This window comes from Oncorhynchus masou, chromosome 32, assembly GCF_036934945.1.
Source record: "Oncorhynchus masou masou isolate Uvic2021 chromosome 32, UVic_Omas_1.1, whole genome shotgun sequence".
NCBI lineage: Eukaryota > Metazoa > Chordata > Actinopteri > Salmoniformes > Salmonidae > Oncorhynchus > Oncorhynchus masou.
The window spans coordinates 9,501,490-9,517,925 of record NC_088243.1 but is presented as its reverse complement, the minus strand read 5'-3'; the positions used below and the strand labels follow the sequence as shown (position 1 = coordinate 9,517,925).

Here is a 16,436-nt window from a genome sequence, read left to right as displayed (position 1 = left end):
GTCTATTTCCTCCCAAGTCGTATAATCCAGACCTTGTTGCTCCTGCTGCCACTGCCTGTCACCACGCCGCTTGGGCCTTTTGTGGTGGGTGATTATTTTACGGTTTTCTTGCGGTGAAGGAGAGGCGGACCAAAATGCAGCGTGTTAATTTTGATACATGTTTAATAAAATGAATAAACACGAACAATACAAAACAACAAACGTAACATGAAAACCTAAACAGCCTATCTGGTGCAAACTAACACAGAGACAGGAACAATCACCCACGAAACACTCAAAGAATATGGCTGCCTAAATATGGTTCCCAATCAAAGACAACGATAAACACCTGCCTCTGATTGAGCACCACTTTAGGCAACCATAGACTTTTCTAGAAAACCCCACTATACCACAATCCCAATACCTACAAAAAAAACAAGACTAAACACACCACATAATAAACCCATGTCACACCATGGCCTGACCAAAATAATAAAGAAAACACAAAATACTGAGACCAGGGCGTTACAGTTATTTTATTTTTGGTATTTCAGAAAGCTTTTGATTGAAGTCACAATTTAATCTTTGATTGTCTTTAGCATTTGAAGTTTGGTCATTTTTGATGCTATTAAACCTCTGTATAATTATGGCAATTGCTGTATCAAACTCCGTCGTGGATCATCCTCAAGGTTGAACATTTACAAAGGAATACGACAAGGTTGTCCAATCTCACCTTTTATATTTTTGTTAGTATCTCAAATCTTATGCTCATTTGTTCATCAAAGTCAATTTGAAGGCCTGACACCTCACTTTTTTGGGAAAAATGTGTCACAAACTAGATTAGCATTGGATATTGTGAAGCAGTTCTCCATAATCTCAGGTTTGGAATTAAATCTTTCCAAATGTGAGATGTATGTTCTGAAAGGAGCTGTCTATCCAGCAGATTGTAACATCTCTGAAAAAGATACTGTAACCTACCTCGGTGGAAAGATGACCAAAAAACAGAATTATCTTAATTTGAACACTGTAACTGAATCTGTCAAAAAAAGATTTTCCTCGTGTTTAGGGAGGGATTTAAGGAAGGGTGCTTTAATCCAAAGCAGAGGGGCTCTTTTTTCATCTATTGACATTCCCAAATCCACTTGCAGTACCTTAGATAGGCTTTTGTACAACTTCATATGTAAAAACAAGCCACAAGATAAAAAGAGATGTTATCACCAACAGGGTTTGTGACGGCGGTCTAAACGTCTCAGACTTCACTCTCTTCAATCAGATATCGAAACATCAACTGGGTTAAAAAGGTACATAAAAGGCCTCCCGGGCAGTGGTTAAGGGCGCTGCAGCTCCAACTGTGCCACCAGGGACTCTGGGTTTGTGCCCAGGCTCTGTCGCAACCGGGAGGTCCATGCGGCGACGCACAATTGCCCTAGCGTCGTCCGGGTTACAGAGGGCTTGGCCGGTAGGGATATCCTTATCTCATCGCGCACCAGCGAGTCCTGTGGCCGGCCGGGCGCAGTGCACGCTAACCAAGGTCGCCAGGTGCACAGTGTTTCCTCCGACACATTGGTGCGCCTGGCTTCCGGGTTGGATGCGCGCTGTGTTAAGAAGCAGTGTGGCTTGGTTGGGTTGTGTATCGGAGGATGCATGACTTTCGACCTTCGTCTCTCCCGAGCCGTACGGGAGTTGTAGCGTTGAGACAAGATAGTAGCTACTAACATTTGGATACCACGAAACTGGGGAGAAAAAGGGGGTAGAAATAAAAAATAAATAAAAAAAGTACATAAAAAATCCTCATAGTTTTTGAAATATTATACCTAATTTTGTTTTTCAGAAGCTCGGAGGGCTTAATTTTTTACTACAATGTCCGTATATTGTCGGTAAACTTCAAGTGAAATTATCTTTAACCTCACTAGGGTATGTGGGACGCTACCTCGTCAACAGCCAGTGAAACTGCAGGGCACCAAATTCAAAACAACAGAAATCCCATCATTAAAATTCCTCAAACTTAAAAGTATTTTACACCATTTTAAAGATAGACTTGTTGTAAATCCAGCCACGGTGTCCGATTTCAAAAAGGCTTTACGATGAAAGCACACCAAACGATTATGTTAGGTCAGAGCCACAGAAAAAACACAGCCATTTTTCCAACCAAAGAGAGGAGTCATAAAAAGCAGAAATAGAGATAAAATGAATCACTAACCTTTGATGATCTTCATCAGATGACACTCATAGGACTTCATGGTACACAATACATGCATGTTTTTTTGGCAAAGTTCATATTTATATCCAAAAATCTCAGTTTACATTGTCGTGTTATGTTCAGTAGTTCCAAAACATCTGGTGATTTTGCAGAGAGCCACATATATTTACAGAAATACTCATAATAAACATTGCTAAAAGACACAACTGTTATGCATGGAATTTTAGATCCACTTCTCCTTAATGCAACCGCTATGTCAGATGTTTTTTAAACTTTACAGAAAAAGCACACCATGCAATAATCTGAGTACAGCGCTCAGACACAAAACCAAACCATACAGATATATGCCATAAATATTCATTTAGCTTTGATGATCTTCATCAGAATGCACTCCCAGGAATCCCAGTTCCACAATAAATGTTTGATTTGTTCGATAAAGTCCATCATTTATGTCCAAATACCTAATTTTTGTTCGCGCGTTTAGCCTAATCATCAAAATTCATGAGGCGTGATCACTAGGTGCAGACGAAAAGTCGAAAAGTTCCGTTACAGTCCGTAGAAACATGTTCAGCTCAAGGCACTCTGGGAGAGACCTTACTCAATCCCCTCTCATTCGCCTCCACTTCACAGTAGAAGCCTCAAACAAGGTTCTAAAGACTGTTGACATCTAGTGGAAGCCTTAGGAAGTGCAATATGACCCCATAGACATTGTATATTTGATAGGCAATGAGTTGAAAAACAACAAACCTCAGATTTCTCACTTCCTGTTTGGATTTTTTCTCAGGTTTTTGTCTGCCATATGAGTTCTGATATACTCACAGACATCACTCAAACAGTTTTAGAAACTTCAGAGTGTTTTCTATCCAGATCTACTAATTACATGCATATTATAGCTTTTATGGCTGAGTAGCAGGCAGGTTAATTGGGGCACACTTTTCATCCAAAATTCTGAATGCTGCCCACTAACCTAATTTAATGTACTGGGCGTTGCTGTATAAACACAACCTTTCACCTCATAAATGTTCTATATGGAATAATGGGTCGATATTACATGGCAACGTGTTCAAATCAAATCAAATCAAATGTATTTGTCACATACACATGGTTAGCAGATGTTAATGCGAGTGTAGCGAAATGCTTGCGCTTCTAGTTCCGACAATGCAGTAATAACCAACAAGTAATCTAACTAACAATTCCAAAACTACTATATTATACACAAGTGTAAGGGGATAAAGAATATGTACATAAAGATATATGAATGAGTGATGGTACAGAGCTGCATTGGCAAGATACAGTAGAGCATGGTGCTTGCAACGCCAAGCGTCGTGGGTTCGATTCCTGCTGGGGCCACCCATATGTAAAAGTAGTGGCCCCAGCCGACTTGTAAGTCGCTTTGGACAAAAGCGTCTGCTAAATGGGATATATATGGTATCTAGTACAGTATATACATATGAGATGAGTATGTAAACAAAGTGGCATAGTTAAAGTGGCTAGTGATACATGTATTACATAAAGATGCAGTGGATGATATACAGTACAGTATATACGTATAGATATGAGATGAATAATGTAGGGTATGTAAACATTATATTAGGTAGCATTGTTTAAAGTGGCTAGTGATATATTTTACATCATTTCCCATCAATTCCCATTATTAAAGTGGCTGGAGTTGAGTCAGTGTGTTGGTAGCAGCCACTCAATGTTAGTGGTTGGTGTTTAACAGTCTGATGGCCTTAAGATAGAAGCTGTTTTTCAGTCTCTCGGTCCCAGCTTTGATGCACCTGTACTGACCTCGCCTTCTGGATGATAGCGGGGTGAACAGGCAGTGGCTCGGGTGGTTGTTGTCCTTGATGATCTTTATGGCCTTCCTGTAACATCGGGTGGTGTAGGTGTCCTGGAGGGCAGGTAGTTTGCCCCCGGTGATGCGTTGTGCAGACCTCACTACCCTCTGGAGAGCCTTGTGGTTGTGGGCGGAGCAGTTGCCGTACCAGGCGGTGATACAGCCCGCCAGGATGCTCTCGATTGTGCATCTGTAGAAGTTTGTGGATGGATGGATGTGGATAGGGGGTGTTCCCTCTGCTGTTTCCTGAAGTCTTTAGTTTTGTTGACGTTGAGTGTTATTTTCCTGACACCACACTCCGAGGGCCCTCACCTCCTCCCTGTAGGCCGTCTCGTCGTTGTTGGTAATCAAGCCTACCACTGTTGTGTCGTCCGCAAACTTGATGATTGAGTTGGAGGCGTGCATGGCCACGCAGTCGTGGGTGGACAGGGAGTACAGGAGAGGGCTCAGAACGCACCCTTGGGGGGCCCCAGTGTTGAGTATCAGCGGGGTGGAGATGTTGTTGCCAACCCTCACCACCTGGTGGCGGCCCGTCAGGAAGTCCAGTACCGTTGCACAGGGCGGGGTCAAGACCCAGGGTCTCGAGCTTGATGACGAGCTTGGAGGGTACTATGGTGTTAAATGCCGAGCTGTAGTCGATGAACAGCATTCTCACATAGGTATTCCTCTTGTCCAGATGGGTTAGGGCAGTGTGCAGTGTGGTTGAGATTGCATCGTCTGTGGACCTATTTGGGCGGTAAGCAAATTGGAGTGGGTCTAGGGTGTCAGGTTGGGTGGAGGTGATATGGTCCTTGACTAGTCTCTGAAAGCACTTCATGATGACGGAAGTGAGTCATACGGGGCGGTAGTCGTTTAGCTCAGTTACCTTAGCTTTCTTGGGAACAGGAACAATGGTGGCCCTCTTGAAGCACGTCTGAATAGCAGACTGAAATAGGGATTGATTGAATATGTCCGTAAACACACCAGCCAGCTGGTCTGCGCATGCTCTGAGGGCGCGGCTGGGGATGCCGTCTGGGCCTGCAGCCTTGCAAGGGTTAACACGTTTAAATGTTTTACTCACCTCGGTTGCAGTGAAGGAGAGTCTGCATGTTTTCGTTGCAGGCCGTGCCAGTGGCACTGTATTGTTCTCAAAGCGGGCAAAAAAGTTATTCAGTCTGCCTGGGAGCAAGACATCCTGGTCCGTGACTGGGCTGGTTTTCTTTTTGTAGTCCGTGATAGACCCTGCCACATACCTCTTGTGTCTGAGCCGTTGAATTGAGATTCTACTTTGTCTCTATACTGACGCTTAGCTTGTTTGATAGCCTTGCGGAGGGAATAGCTGCACTGTTTGTATTCAATCATGTTTCCAGTCACCTTGCGCTGATTAAATGCAGTGGTTCGCGCTTTCAGTTTCACGCGAATGCTGCCATCAATCCACGGTTTCTGGTTTGGGAATGTTTTAATCGTTGCTATGGGAACGACATCTTCAACGCACGTTCTAATGAACTCGCACACCGAATCAGTGTATTCGTCAATGTTGTTGTCTGACGCAATTAGTTTCTGTCTGTAGGCAGGGATCAAAAAAATGGAGTCGTGGTCAGCTTTTCCGAAAGGAGGGCGGGGCAGGGCCTTATATGCGTCGCGGAAGTTAGAATAACAATGATCCAAGGTTTTGACAGCCCTGGTTGCGCAATCGATATGCTGATACAATTTAGGGAGTCTTGTTTTCAGATTAGCCTTGTTAAAATCCCCAGCTACAATGAATGCAGCCTCAGGATGTATGGATTCCAGTTTGCAAAGAGTCAAATAAAGTTCGTTCAGAGCCATCGATGTGTCTGCTTGGGGGGGAATATATACGGCTGTGATTATAATAGAAGAGAATTCTCTTGGTAGATAATGCGGTCGACATTTGATTGTGAGGAATTCTAAATCAGGTGAACAGAAGGATTTGAGTTCCTGTATGTTTCTGTGATCACACCACGTCTCGTTAGCCAAAAGGCTAACAACCGTAACTGGTTCTCGAAAAACTATTGTCCTTGTCAACCAATTAATTAGTTAGTATTAGTGGGAATCTATTTACAGTGAGATAATTTATGGGGGATGGGGGTGGTCTATCTCAACCAGCTGAGAGGAAAAGGACATGAAGGGGGGGGGGGTCTATATCAACCAGCCTAGAGGACCAGGACATGAAGGGGGGGTGTCTATATCAAGTCTTCAAAAGCCATGTTAATAAACGATCACCGACCATTTCGAATCCCACCGTACCTTCTCTGCTGGGCAATCCGGTGTCCGAGCCGGTCACGGGTGCACCTCAGCCACACTCAAGGTACTGAACGATATTATAACCGCCATCGATAAAAGACAGAACTGTGCAGCCGTCTTCATCGACCTGGCCAAGGCTTTCGACTCTCAATCACCGTGTTCTTATCGGCAGACTCAATGGTTTGGTTTTTCTAAAGACTGTCTCGCCTGGTTCACCAACTACTTTGCAGAAAGAGTTCAGTGTGTCAAATTGGAGGGCATGTTGTCCGGACATCTGGCAGTCTCTATGTGGGTACCACAGGGTTCAAGTCTCAGGCCGACTCTTTTCTCTGTATATATCAATGATATTGCTCTTGCTGCGGGCGATTCCCTGATCCACCTCTACGCAGACAACATAATTCTGTATACTTCTGGCCCTTCCTTGGACACTGTGATAACTAACCTCCAAACGAGCTTCAATGCCGTACAACACTCCTTCCGTGGCCTCCAACTGCTCTTAACACCTAACTGAGGAACTCAGTTTAACCATGCGAAATACCCTAGATGCAGTTGCACCCCTAAAAACTAAAAATACCTGTCATAAGAAACTAGCTCCCTGGTTTACAGAAAATACCTGAGGTCTGAAGCAAGCTTCCAGAAAATTGGAACGGAAATGGTGCCACACCAAACTGGAAGTCTTCCGACTAGGTTGGAAAGACAGTACCGTGCAGTATCAAAGACCCCTAACTGCTGCTCGATCATCCTATTTTTCCAATTTAATTGAGGAAAATAAGAACCATCCTAAATGTATTTTTTGATACTGTCGCAAAGCTAACTAAAAAGCAGCATTCCCCAAGAGAGGTTGGCTTTCACTTCAGCAGTAATAAATTCATGAACTTTGAGGAAAAGATTGATCATTGGAAAGCAAATTACGGACTCCTCTTTGAATCTGCGTATTCCTCCAAAGCTCAGTTGTTCTTATTCTGCACAACTTTGCCAGGACCTAGGATCAAGGGAGACTCTCAAGTGTTTTAGTACTATATCGCTTGACACATTGATGAAAATAATCATGGCCTCTAAACCTTCAAACTGCATACTATTCCAACTACAACTGAAAGAGCTGCTTCCTATGCTTGGCACTCCTCTGTTGAACATAATAAATGGCTCTCTATCCACCGGATGTGTACCAAACTCACTAAAAGTGACAGTAATAAAGCCTGTCTTGAAAAAGCCAAACCTTGACCCAGAAAATAAATAAAAAGTATTGGCCTATATCGAATCCTCCATTCCTCTCAATTCTTTTTGAAAAAGCTGTTGCGCAGCAACTCTCTGCCTTCCCGAAGACAAACAATGTATACGAAATGCTTCAGTCTGGTTTTAGACCCCATCACAGCACTGAGACGGCACTTGTGAAGGTGGTAAATTACCTTTTAATGGCGTCAGACCGAGGCTCTTCATCTGTCCTCGTGTTCCTAAACCTTATTGCTGCTTTTGATATCATCGATCACCGCATTCTTTTGGAGAGATTGGAAACCCAAATTGGTCTACACGGACAAGTTCTGGCCTGGTTTAGATCTTATCTGTCGGAATGATATCAGTTTGTCTCTGTGAATGGTTTGTCTTCTGACAAATCAACTGTAAATGTCGGTGTTCCTCAAGGTTCCGTTTTAGGACCACTATTGTTTTCACTATATATTTTACCTCTTGGGGATGTCATTCGAAAACATAATGTTAACTTTCACTGCTATGCAGATGACACACAGCTCTACATTTCAATGAAACATGGTGAAGCCACAAAATTGCCATCACTAGAAGCCTGTGTTTCAGACATAAGGAACTGAATGGCTGCAAACTTTCGGCTGCTAGAATCCTGACTAGAACCCCAAAAATGTATCATATTACTCCAGTGCCAGCCTCCCTACACTGGCTTCCTGTTAAGGCAAGGGCTGATTTCAAGGTTTTAATGCTAACCTACAAAGCATTACAACGGGCTTGCTCCTACCTATCTTTCTGATTTGGTCCTGCCGTACATACTTACACGTACACTACGGTCACAAGATGCAGGCCTCCTAATTGTCCCTAGAATTTCTAAGCAAACAGCTAGAGGCAGGGCTTTCTCCTATAGAGCTCCATTTTTATGGAACAGTCTGCCTACCCATGTGAGAGACGCAGACTCGGTCTCAACCTTTAAGTCTTTACTGAAGACTCCTCTCTTCAGTGGGTCATATGATTGAGTGTAGTCTGGCACAGGAGTGTGAAGGTGAACGGAAAGGCTCTGGAGCAAAGAACCGCCCTTGCTGTCTCTGCCTGGCCGGTTCCCCTCTCTCCACTGGTATTCTCTGCCTCTAACCCTATTACAGGGGCTGAGTCACTGGCTTACTGGTGCTCTTCCATGCCGTGCCTAGGAGGGGTGCGTCACTTGAGTGGTTTAAGTCACTGATGTGATCTTCCTGTCTGGGTTGGTGCCTCCCCTTGGGTTGTGCCGTGGCGGAGATCTTTGTTAGCTATACTCGGCCTTGTCTCAGGATGGTAAGTTGGTGGTTGAAGATATCCCTCTAGTGGTGTGGGGGCTGTGCTTTGGCAAAGTGGATGGGGTTGTATCCTGCCTGTTTGGCCCTGTCCGGGGGTATCATCGGATGGGGTCACAGTGTCTCCTGACCCCTCCTGTCTCAGCCTCCAGTATTTATGCTGCAGTAGTTTATGTGTCGGGGGCTTGGGTCAGTCTGGAGTACTTCTCCTGTCTTATCCGGTGTCCTGTGTGAATTTAAGTATGCTCTGTCTAATTCTTTCTCTCGGAGGACCTGTGCCCTAGTACCATGCCTCAGGACTACCTGGCATGATGACTCCTTGCTGTCCCAAGTCCACCTGGCCATGCTGCTGCTCCAGTTTCAACTGTTCGGCCTGCGGCTATGGAACCCTGACTTGTTCACCGGACATGCAACCTGTCCCAGACCTGCTGTTTTCAACTCTCTAGAGACAGCAGGATCGGTAGAGATACTCTTAATGATCGGCTATGAAAAGCCAACTGATATTTACTCCTGAGGTGCTGACTTGCTGCACCCTCGATAACTACTGTGATTATTATTATTTGACCATGCTGGTCATTTATGAACATTTGAACATCTTGGCCATGTTCTGTTATAATCTCTATCTGGCACAGCCAGAAGAGGACTGGCCACCCCTCATAGCCTGGTTCCTCTCTAGGTTTCTTCCTAGGATTTGGCCTTTCTAGGGAGTTTTTCCTAGCCAACGTGCTTCAACACCTGCATTGTTTGCTGTTTGTGGTTTTAGTCTGGGTTTCTGTACAGCATTTTGAGATATCAGCTGATGTAAGAAGGGCTATATAAATACATTTGATTTGATCAGGATGGAAATGAGTCCAGAGAATGATATATAAATTGAGCATTTTTAATCATTTTATTTCAACTTTTTCCACTCTTTTGAGACCTTGAAGATCCATTTCCTAACAAAAGCCTGTTGCATAAGTGAAGTACATTTCAATGGTTTTACAAAAACTTCAACATAAATGAAACAACCACAGTAACTGATGCAGTCTGGTACAGTGCCTTGCGAAAGTATTCGCCCCCCTTGAACTTTGCGACCTTTTGCCACATTTCAGGCTTCAAACATAAAGATGTAAAACTGTATTTTTTTGTGAAGAATCAACAACAAGTGGGACACAATCATGAAGTGGAACGACATTTATTGGATATTTCAAACTTTTTTAACAAATCAAAAACTGAATAATTGGGCGTGCAAAATTATTTTTATTTTCTTAAATTATCTTGCTGCCAAGGGAATGCCTGACAGCTTGAAATACTTTTTGGACACTACAGTGAAAATGGTTAACAGCAGTGCCCATGTAACATTTTTACATTTCTTATTTATTTCACCTTTATTTAACCAGGTAGGCTAGTTGAGAACAAGTTCTCATTTATAACTGCGACCTGGCCAAGATAAAGCAATGTAGTTTGACACATACAACAACACAGAGGAATAAACAAACATACAGTCAATAATACAGTAAAAAAAGTATATATACAGTGTGTGCAAATGAGGTAAGGTAAGGGAGGTGAGGCAATAAATAGGTCGTAGTGGCGAAGTAACTACAATATAGCAAATTAAACACTGGAGTGATAGATGTGCAGAAGATGAATGCACAAGTAGAGATACTGGGGTACCAAGGAGCAAGATAAATAAATACAAACAGTATGGGGATGAGGTAGTTGGATGTGTTATTTACAGATGGGCTATGTACAGGTGCAGTGATCTGTGAGCTGCTCTGACAGCTAGTGCTTAAAGATAGTGAGGGAGATATGAGTCAAGTGTGCTGTGTGCTGGTTATCAAGGGGCCAAGTATTGACACGTTTCTTTTTAATTGAGAGACAAGCTTAAAGTTTTCTTTACTGACCATCATTTTCCCTTGTCTGACCACTTGCATGATGACGAGTTTCTCACACGACTGACCTGTCTGGGTGATGTTTTTCCTCGCCTGAATGATCGGAATCTAGGATTACAGAGACTCTCCGCAACTGTATTCAATGTGTGGGATAATATTGAGGCTAGACGTTGAGCTCTTTTTTGTCTGCATTAACAAGGAAACACACAGGTCTTTCCATCATTGTATGATTTTTTATGTGCAAATGAACTCAAGCTTACGGACAATGTCAAATGTGATTTAGGAAAGAAGGAAAGTAAGTTGGGTGTGCAATTACGCAGGTACTTTCCCGAAATAGAGAACTCGATTCATTATCCCTTTCATGCCCTGCCTCCAGTCCACTTACTGATATCTGAACAAGCCTCATCGGAATTGCAACAAGCTGTTCTATGAAAATGGAATTTAATCAGAAGCCACTGTCAGATTCCTGGTTAGGGCTGCGCTCAGAGTATCCTGCCTTGGCAAATCACCCTGTTAAGACACTGATGCCCTTCGAGAGTGGATTCTTGGCCCTCACTAGTATGAAAACTAAATACAGGCACATACTGTGTGTGTAAAATTATTTAAGACTGAGACTCTCTCCAATACAACCCAAAATTGCAGAGTTATGTACATCCTTTCAAGCACAACATTCTCATTAACCTGTGGTGAGTTATTCACAATGTACGATGAACAAATAAGGTTTTATATGTAAGATGGCTAAATAAAGAGCTAAATTATTGATTCTTATTATATTATTATTTATGCCCCTATAAGAGCTCTTTGTCACATCTCACGAGCCGGGTTGTTACAAAAACTCACACTCCAAAACTCACACAAACGTATCGTATAGTGTGGGTGAGGCAGGCTTACAATGATGCCATAAAACATAATTTGAGAGTGGGCTGACCCTGGTGCTAGAGGGGGTATGCAGCTGGAGGTTGAATGTTTGAAGGGGTACTGGACTATAAAATGTTTGGGAAACACTGATGTAGAGGAAGATAATGAGTCAGATGACCAAAAAACAGATGCAATAGAAGGTTGAACAATAACGTGTTACATCTCACAGGTTCATTCAGGCAAAACATTTTTTTAAATTATCCTTAAGGCAGCTCCACTCAGTGATGAGCCATTCAAAAGTGAATACCATAAGCTATGGCGAACTACTGTACAGCGAGTCATGCAAGATGACAATCCACTTCTCCAACCCAGCAAAGCTACACTCAAGCTATATGACGTCACACTGATAAAGCCAACAGGAGAATGCAATCTCAAATCAGACCACGATGGAAAAATGTTTCATATAAAATGTCAGGTCATGGAGACATCCCAGCTTCCTCTGCTGTCACCTGACACGTGTGAACAGCTCAGCCTACTACATGTGCACCACAGCCATGTGTTACATCACGCCGATACCCCAAAGCAAAAAAAAAAAAAAAATCTTTATGGAACAAAATTAACATTTGCTGTCTAACTGGGAGTCTCGTCAGTGAAAACATCAGAAGATCAACATAAACGGTTAATTTGATTGCTTTTCTGATTTGTGGCCAAGCTTCCTGCTGCTAGCTGGACATAATGCTATGATAGGCTATCGACAAACTTACACAAATGCTTGTCTTGCTTTGGCTGTAAAGCATAATTTCAAAATCTGAGATGACAGGGTGATTAACAAAAGGCTAAGTTGTGTTTAAATATATTTCACTTGTGATTTCATGAATATGAATATTTTCGAGTAATATTTTTTGTCCTTTGCGTTATGCTAATTAGTGTCAGTTGATGACAATTCTCCCGAATCCGGGATGGGTAGTTCCAAGCGGTTTAATCTGAAAGATTCTATATATTGTGGCAAGCCTCTTCAAGGTTATGAGCGTTTGTCACAAATTCAGTGGGAAACTGTTACCAAATCACCCCAGAATGAGAGTTCTTTCGAACAGGACAGTACTGTGTGTTTGTTTCTACGTCCTAGTCCACCCAGGCCAAGGGCAAGGTCAACGATAGCAGGGTTCGGTACACTAATCGGGTTCTCGGTAGGTACAGGTCCAAACGCCAACAGGGAAGTCCAAAACAGTCCAGCTCATACACGGCAAATCCAGCAAATCTCTATTGTCTCTTTCTCTATGGTTCATAGATCCTTCCAGGCCCCCCTGGTTTTTCTTGACCCTTTATCTGTGGGTCGGCTCCACCGACAAGGGTTCCCCTTGCTTCTGGGACTTGTAGTTTTGGCAGTCGGACATTTTGTGATCTGTAGTTCTGTTCGGGGTGACCATTTTAGTGATCGGGCAGAGCCCGGTTATTAGTTCTGCTCTCACATATCTGCCATTTATCACTCAGCCCCCTTCTTTGCTACAATATATATATATTTTGTAAGAGGTTAGTCTTCTTATTGACTTTAAAGTTGATGCTTATTGAAAGTACTTTAAATAAGAACAAAGTTATATTTTTTTGTTAACAGTGTAATGTTTTCATTGGCAAGGGTCTTACCCCAGTTCTCCTGTTTATGAGCAGTTATCTTCATTTGTTGTGTGAAGGAAGACGTTATGAGATGTTGCCAAGCCAATAGACGGCGCCGCTGATATGTGTATCTGAGTGTGATACTATATAGTACGAGTGAGCCAAGTTCGGCATTACTTACTATGCAGTGAATGGAGATGTATGCATGCTACACCATGAGGTTAATCAACATTACCTCGCTCTTGTATAGAAGATTTTTGAACCTCACTTTCTCACCTGTGTTCATAAAGGGCCTGATGATTGGGACTGATTGGGATTTATGAAGATAAGATGAAGATAAGCACGGCCATTTCTTATGCACTTCTCAGTAATTTGTATTGAGACTTACCTTATGAAGGCACATAACAGGCTTTGCAGGCGCGGTTCCAGTTTGCATGATGAATAAATGGCATTCAACTGCTGAAAACCTTCCCACTTGGTGGCCAACAGATTGTCTCGTGGAGTTTTCATTCAGTAGGGATTTCAGTACATTTATTATAAGCCATCCATTTAAATACGGTGTACCTTTTAATTTGAATTTGTCAACACACACAACATTTTGGGGGGAGAATGGGTTCAGAAAATAGGGGTCATGAAAGAATACCATCTATGCATATTCGTCTCCGTAGACAGTCTGGTTTTATAGATTATTTAGGGACATTTTAGGGTCAGGATAGTATGTATGATTCATGAAATAAAACTGGTTTTGAGATCATTGATGAATAAAAATTACAGTGGTTTGATTCATCCTGAAAGTTATCATATTCAAATTTTAAAAAAAAGTAAATAGGGGTTGAACAATAGTCCTATAAATCTACCATGATTCCCACCAATCATGGAACTGTATGGCAACCTTCCAGCCATTGTGAACCGTTAGCCAGGTGCCAGGTTTAACCTGCTATGTGGTGGTCTGAGTTCCATAATGATTCAAAATGGGCTACATATCCTAAATTACTACACAACGTTAGCCTAATATAATCCACTAATGCTAGTGACCCTCAGGAACAACGACAAGGACATGACAGAGGAAAGAAAGGTTAAAGAAATGATGCTATATGTAAGGTACAAATTGAAGACCTCTCCATCCCGGTTGGCAACTCCAGTGTCGCCCTCCCAGAGTGCAAAGCACCTTGGAGTGACCCTGGACAACACCCTGTCATTCTCTGCAAACATCAAAGCAGTGACTCCCTCCTGCAGGTTCATGCTCTACAACATCCGTAGAGTACAACCCCACCTCACAAAGGAAGCGGCACAGGTCCAAATCCAGGCACCTGTCATCTCCCATCTGCACTACTGCAACTCACAGTTGACTGGGCTCCAGGCTTGTGCCATCAAACCCCTGGGCTTTAAACTTTCTCAAGTTCTCTCATGTCCCCCTGCTCCTCCGCACACTCCACTGGCTTCTAGTCGAAGCTCGTATCCACTACAAGACCTTCTAGCTCTGACTTACTGATAGCTAAGTTAGAGTAAAAATGTAATTTCTATGCCTGTGATATGTATGTGGCTGTCCCACCTAGCGATCTTAAGATGAATGAACTGTAAGTCACTCTTGATAAGAGCGTCTGATAAATGACTCAAATGTAAATGTAAGTAAAGTGACCGTTATAAATGTATGTGGGTATTACTGAGGGTGGCTCCCGATAGTGGCCAATATGGGGCGGCAGGGTAGCCTCGTGGTTAGAGCATTGGACTAGTAACCGAAAGGTTGCAAGTTCAAATCCCCGAGCGGAAAAGGTACAAAATCTGTCCTTCTGCCCCTGAACAGGCAGTTAAACTACTGTTCCTAGGCCGTCATTGAAAATAAGAATTTGTTCTTAACTGCCTTGCCTAGTAAAATAAAGGTAAAAAAATATTATTTAACAGGACAAAATTTGTAAAACTAAAACGGGAAAAAAGCCTGGGCTATAATTAACACGTTCACATACATGGACTCCACAGGTTCAGCCCAACAGAATGCTCAATTTCATCCATGTAAATTACGAGGGCACACAATTCAAATTCCACATGTTAAGAGAGCCCTTGTAAAGCCTCTGCAAAAACAATATATCTAACACACTCAGACAGTCCGAGGATAACAGCTGGTTCTCTACTACACACCTCTAGCTGGTTCTCTACTACACACCTCTAGCTGGTTCTTTACTACACACCTCTAGCTGTTCTTGCATATTCATTTTTTTCCTGTTGATTTCTTCTCTTCAATGTTCCTCAAACAAGGTGAGTAGCACCTCTGCTTTAGTTTCATTACAGTGAACTCAGAAATGCAATATACAACATGAATTTAAAAACAACACAATATATAAATTAAAAGGGGCATTTCCATTCCATGTCCAATTCTTCAATTTACAATTCCTGGTTGGTCATAATGGCCAGTCAAGCTTTGATCACGGATCAAGACTAAGGGCTCAATTTAATCCGTATTGCGGAAGATACACATTGAAATTTAAAGGCAATGTTCCTGCATTCACAGAGACTGCATTCACTATAAATGCTGCATATGTCGGCTCAAACAAAAATTACCTTTACATTTGAATGCAGACCTTCCGTGATACTTCTGCAATATGGATTGAATCCAGCACTTAATTGGGACCTGATACATGGTTTTGTCTGTCCGAAAGGTACGGGAACCACCATTCAACTGGAGAACCAACAAAATCCAGCCTCTCAGCTGTGGCTGTAATTCTCCCAGGTGTTTGGCATCGCGTTGGGACCCTCCAGTTCGATGACCTGCTCCTTGGTGTCATTACGGTCTCTGCCTTTTGCGGAGCTCCAGGATCTGGGGTATGTGGGCTCCAAGACGGGGGACCCCTTGGCGCCTCTTGACCTCAGCGGGGCTGCCCACGTCGAACTGCGCTCCTCGGAAGAGCTGGGCCTGACGTTGACACAGCCCCAAGCGGCTCAGCAGAATCAGGACGTCCCCATGGAAGGCTCGTGTCAGGATACCATACAGGAAGGGGTTGGCACATGAGTTCAGCGGGTAAAATAGCACCAGCAGCACCTGGAAGAGAGAGAGAGATAAAAAGATGAGTCAATAAATGAGGATGATGATGAGCAGATTTATTAAGTTGATGATGAAGATGAGGATGAATGATGAGATGATGATGATAATGAGAGAATGGATAGATGATGATGATGGATGACGATGATCAGAGGATGATGGTAAAGGGAGAATGGATGATGATGAGAGGATGGATGGATGATGATGAGAGGATGGATGGATGATGATGAGAGGATGGATGTATGATGATGATGATAGGATGAATAAATGGATAAAAAGAGGAGTGATGTGGAGG

The 16,436-nt window shown here is 42.9% G+C and overlaps 1 protein-coding gene across 1 annotated transcript in view; it reads right to left on the bottom strand.

The window, feature by feature from the left end:
* Window positions 1-15,613: 15,613 nt before the first annotated feature.
* LOC135525529 (thyrotropin receptor-like) overlaps window positions 15,614-16,436 on the bottom strand; it is a 39,746-nt gene continuing 38,923 nt past the window's right edge. Inside the window, exon 12 of the mRNA XM_064953199.1 lies at window positions 15,614-16,141. Within this exon, the coding sequence (XP_064809271.1) occupies window positions 15,887-16,141 (255 nt within the window). The 3' untranslated portion in view covers window positions 15,614-15,886. The remainder of the gene's footprint in view (window positions 16,142-16,436) is intronic.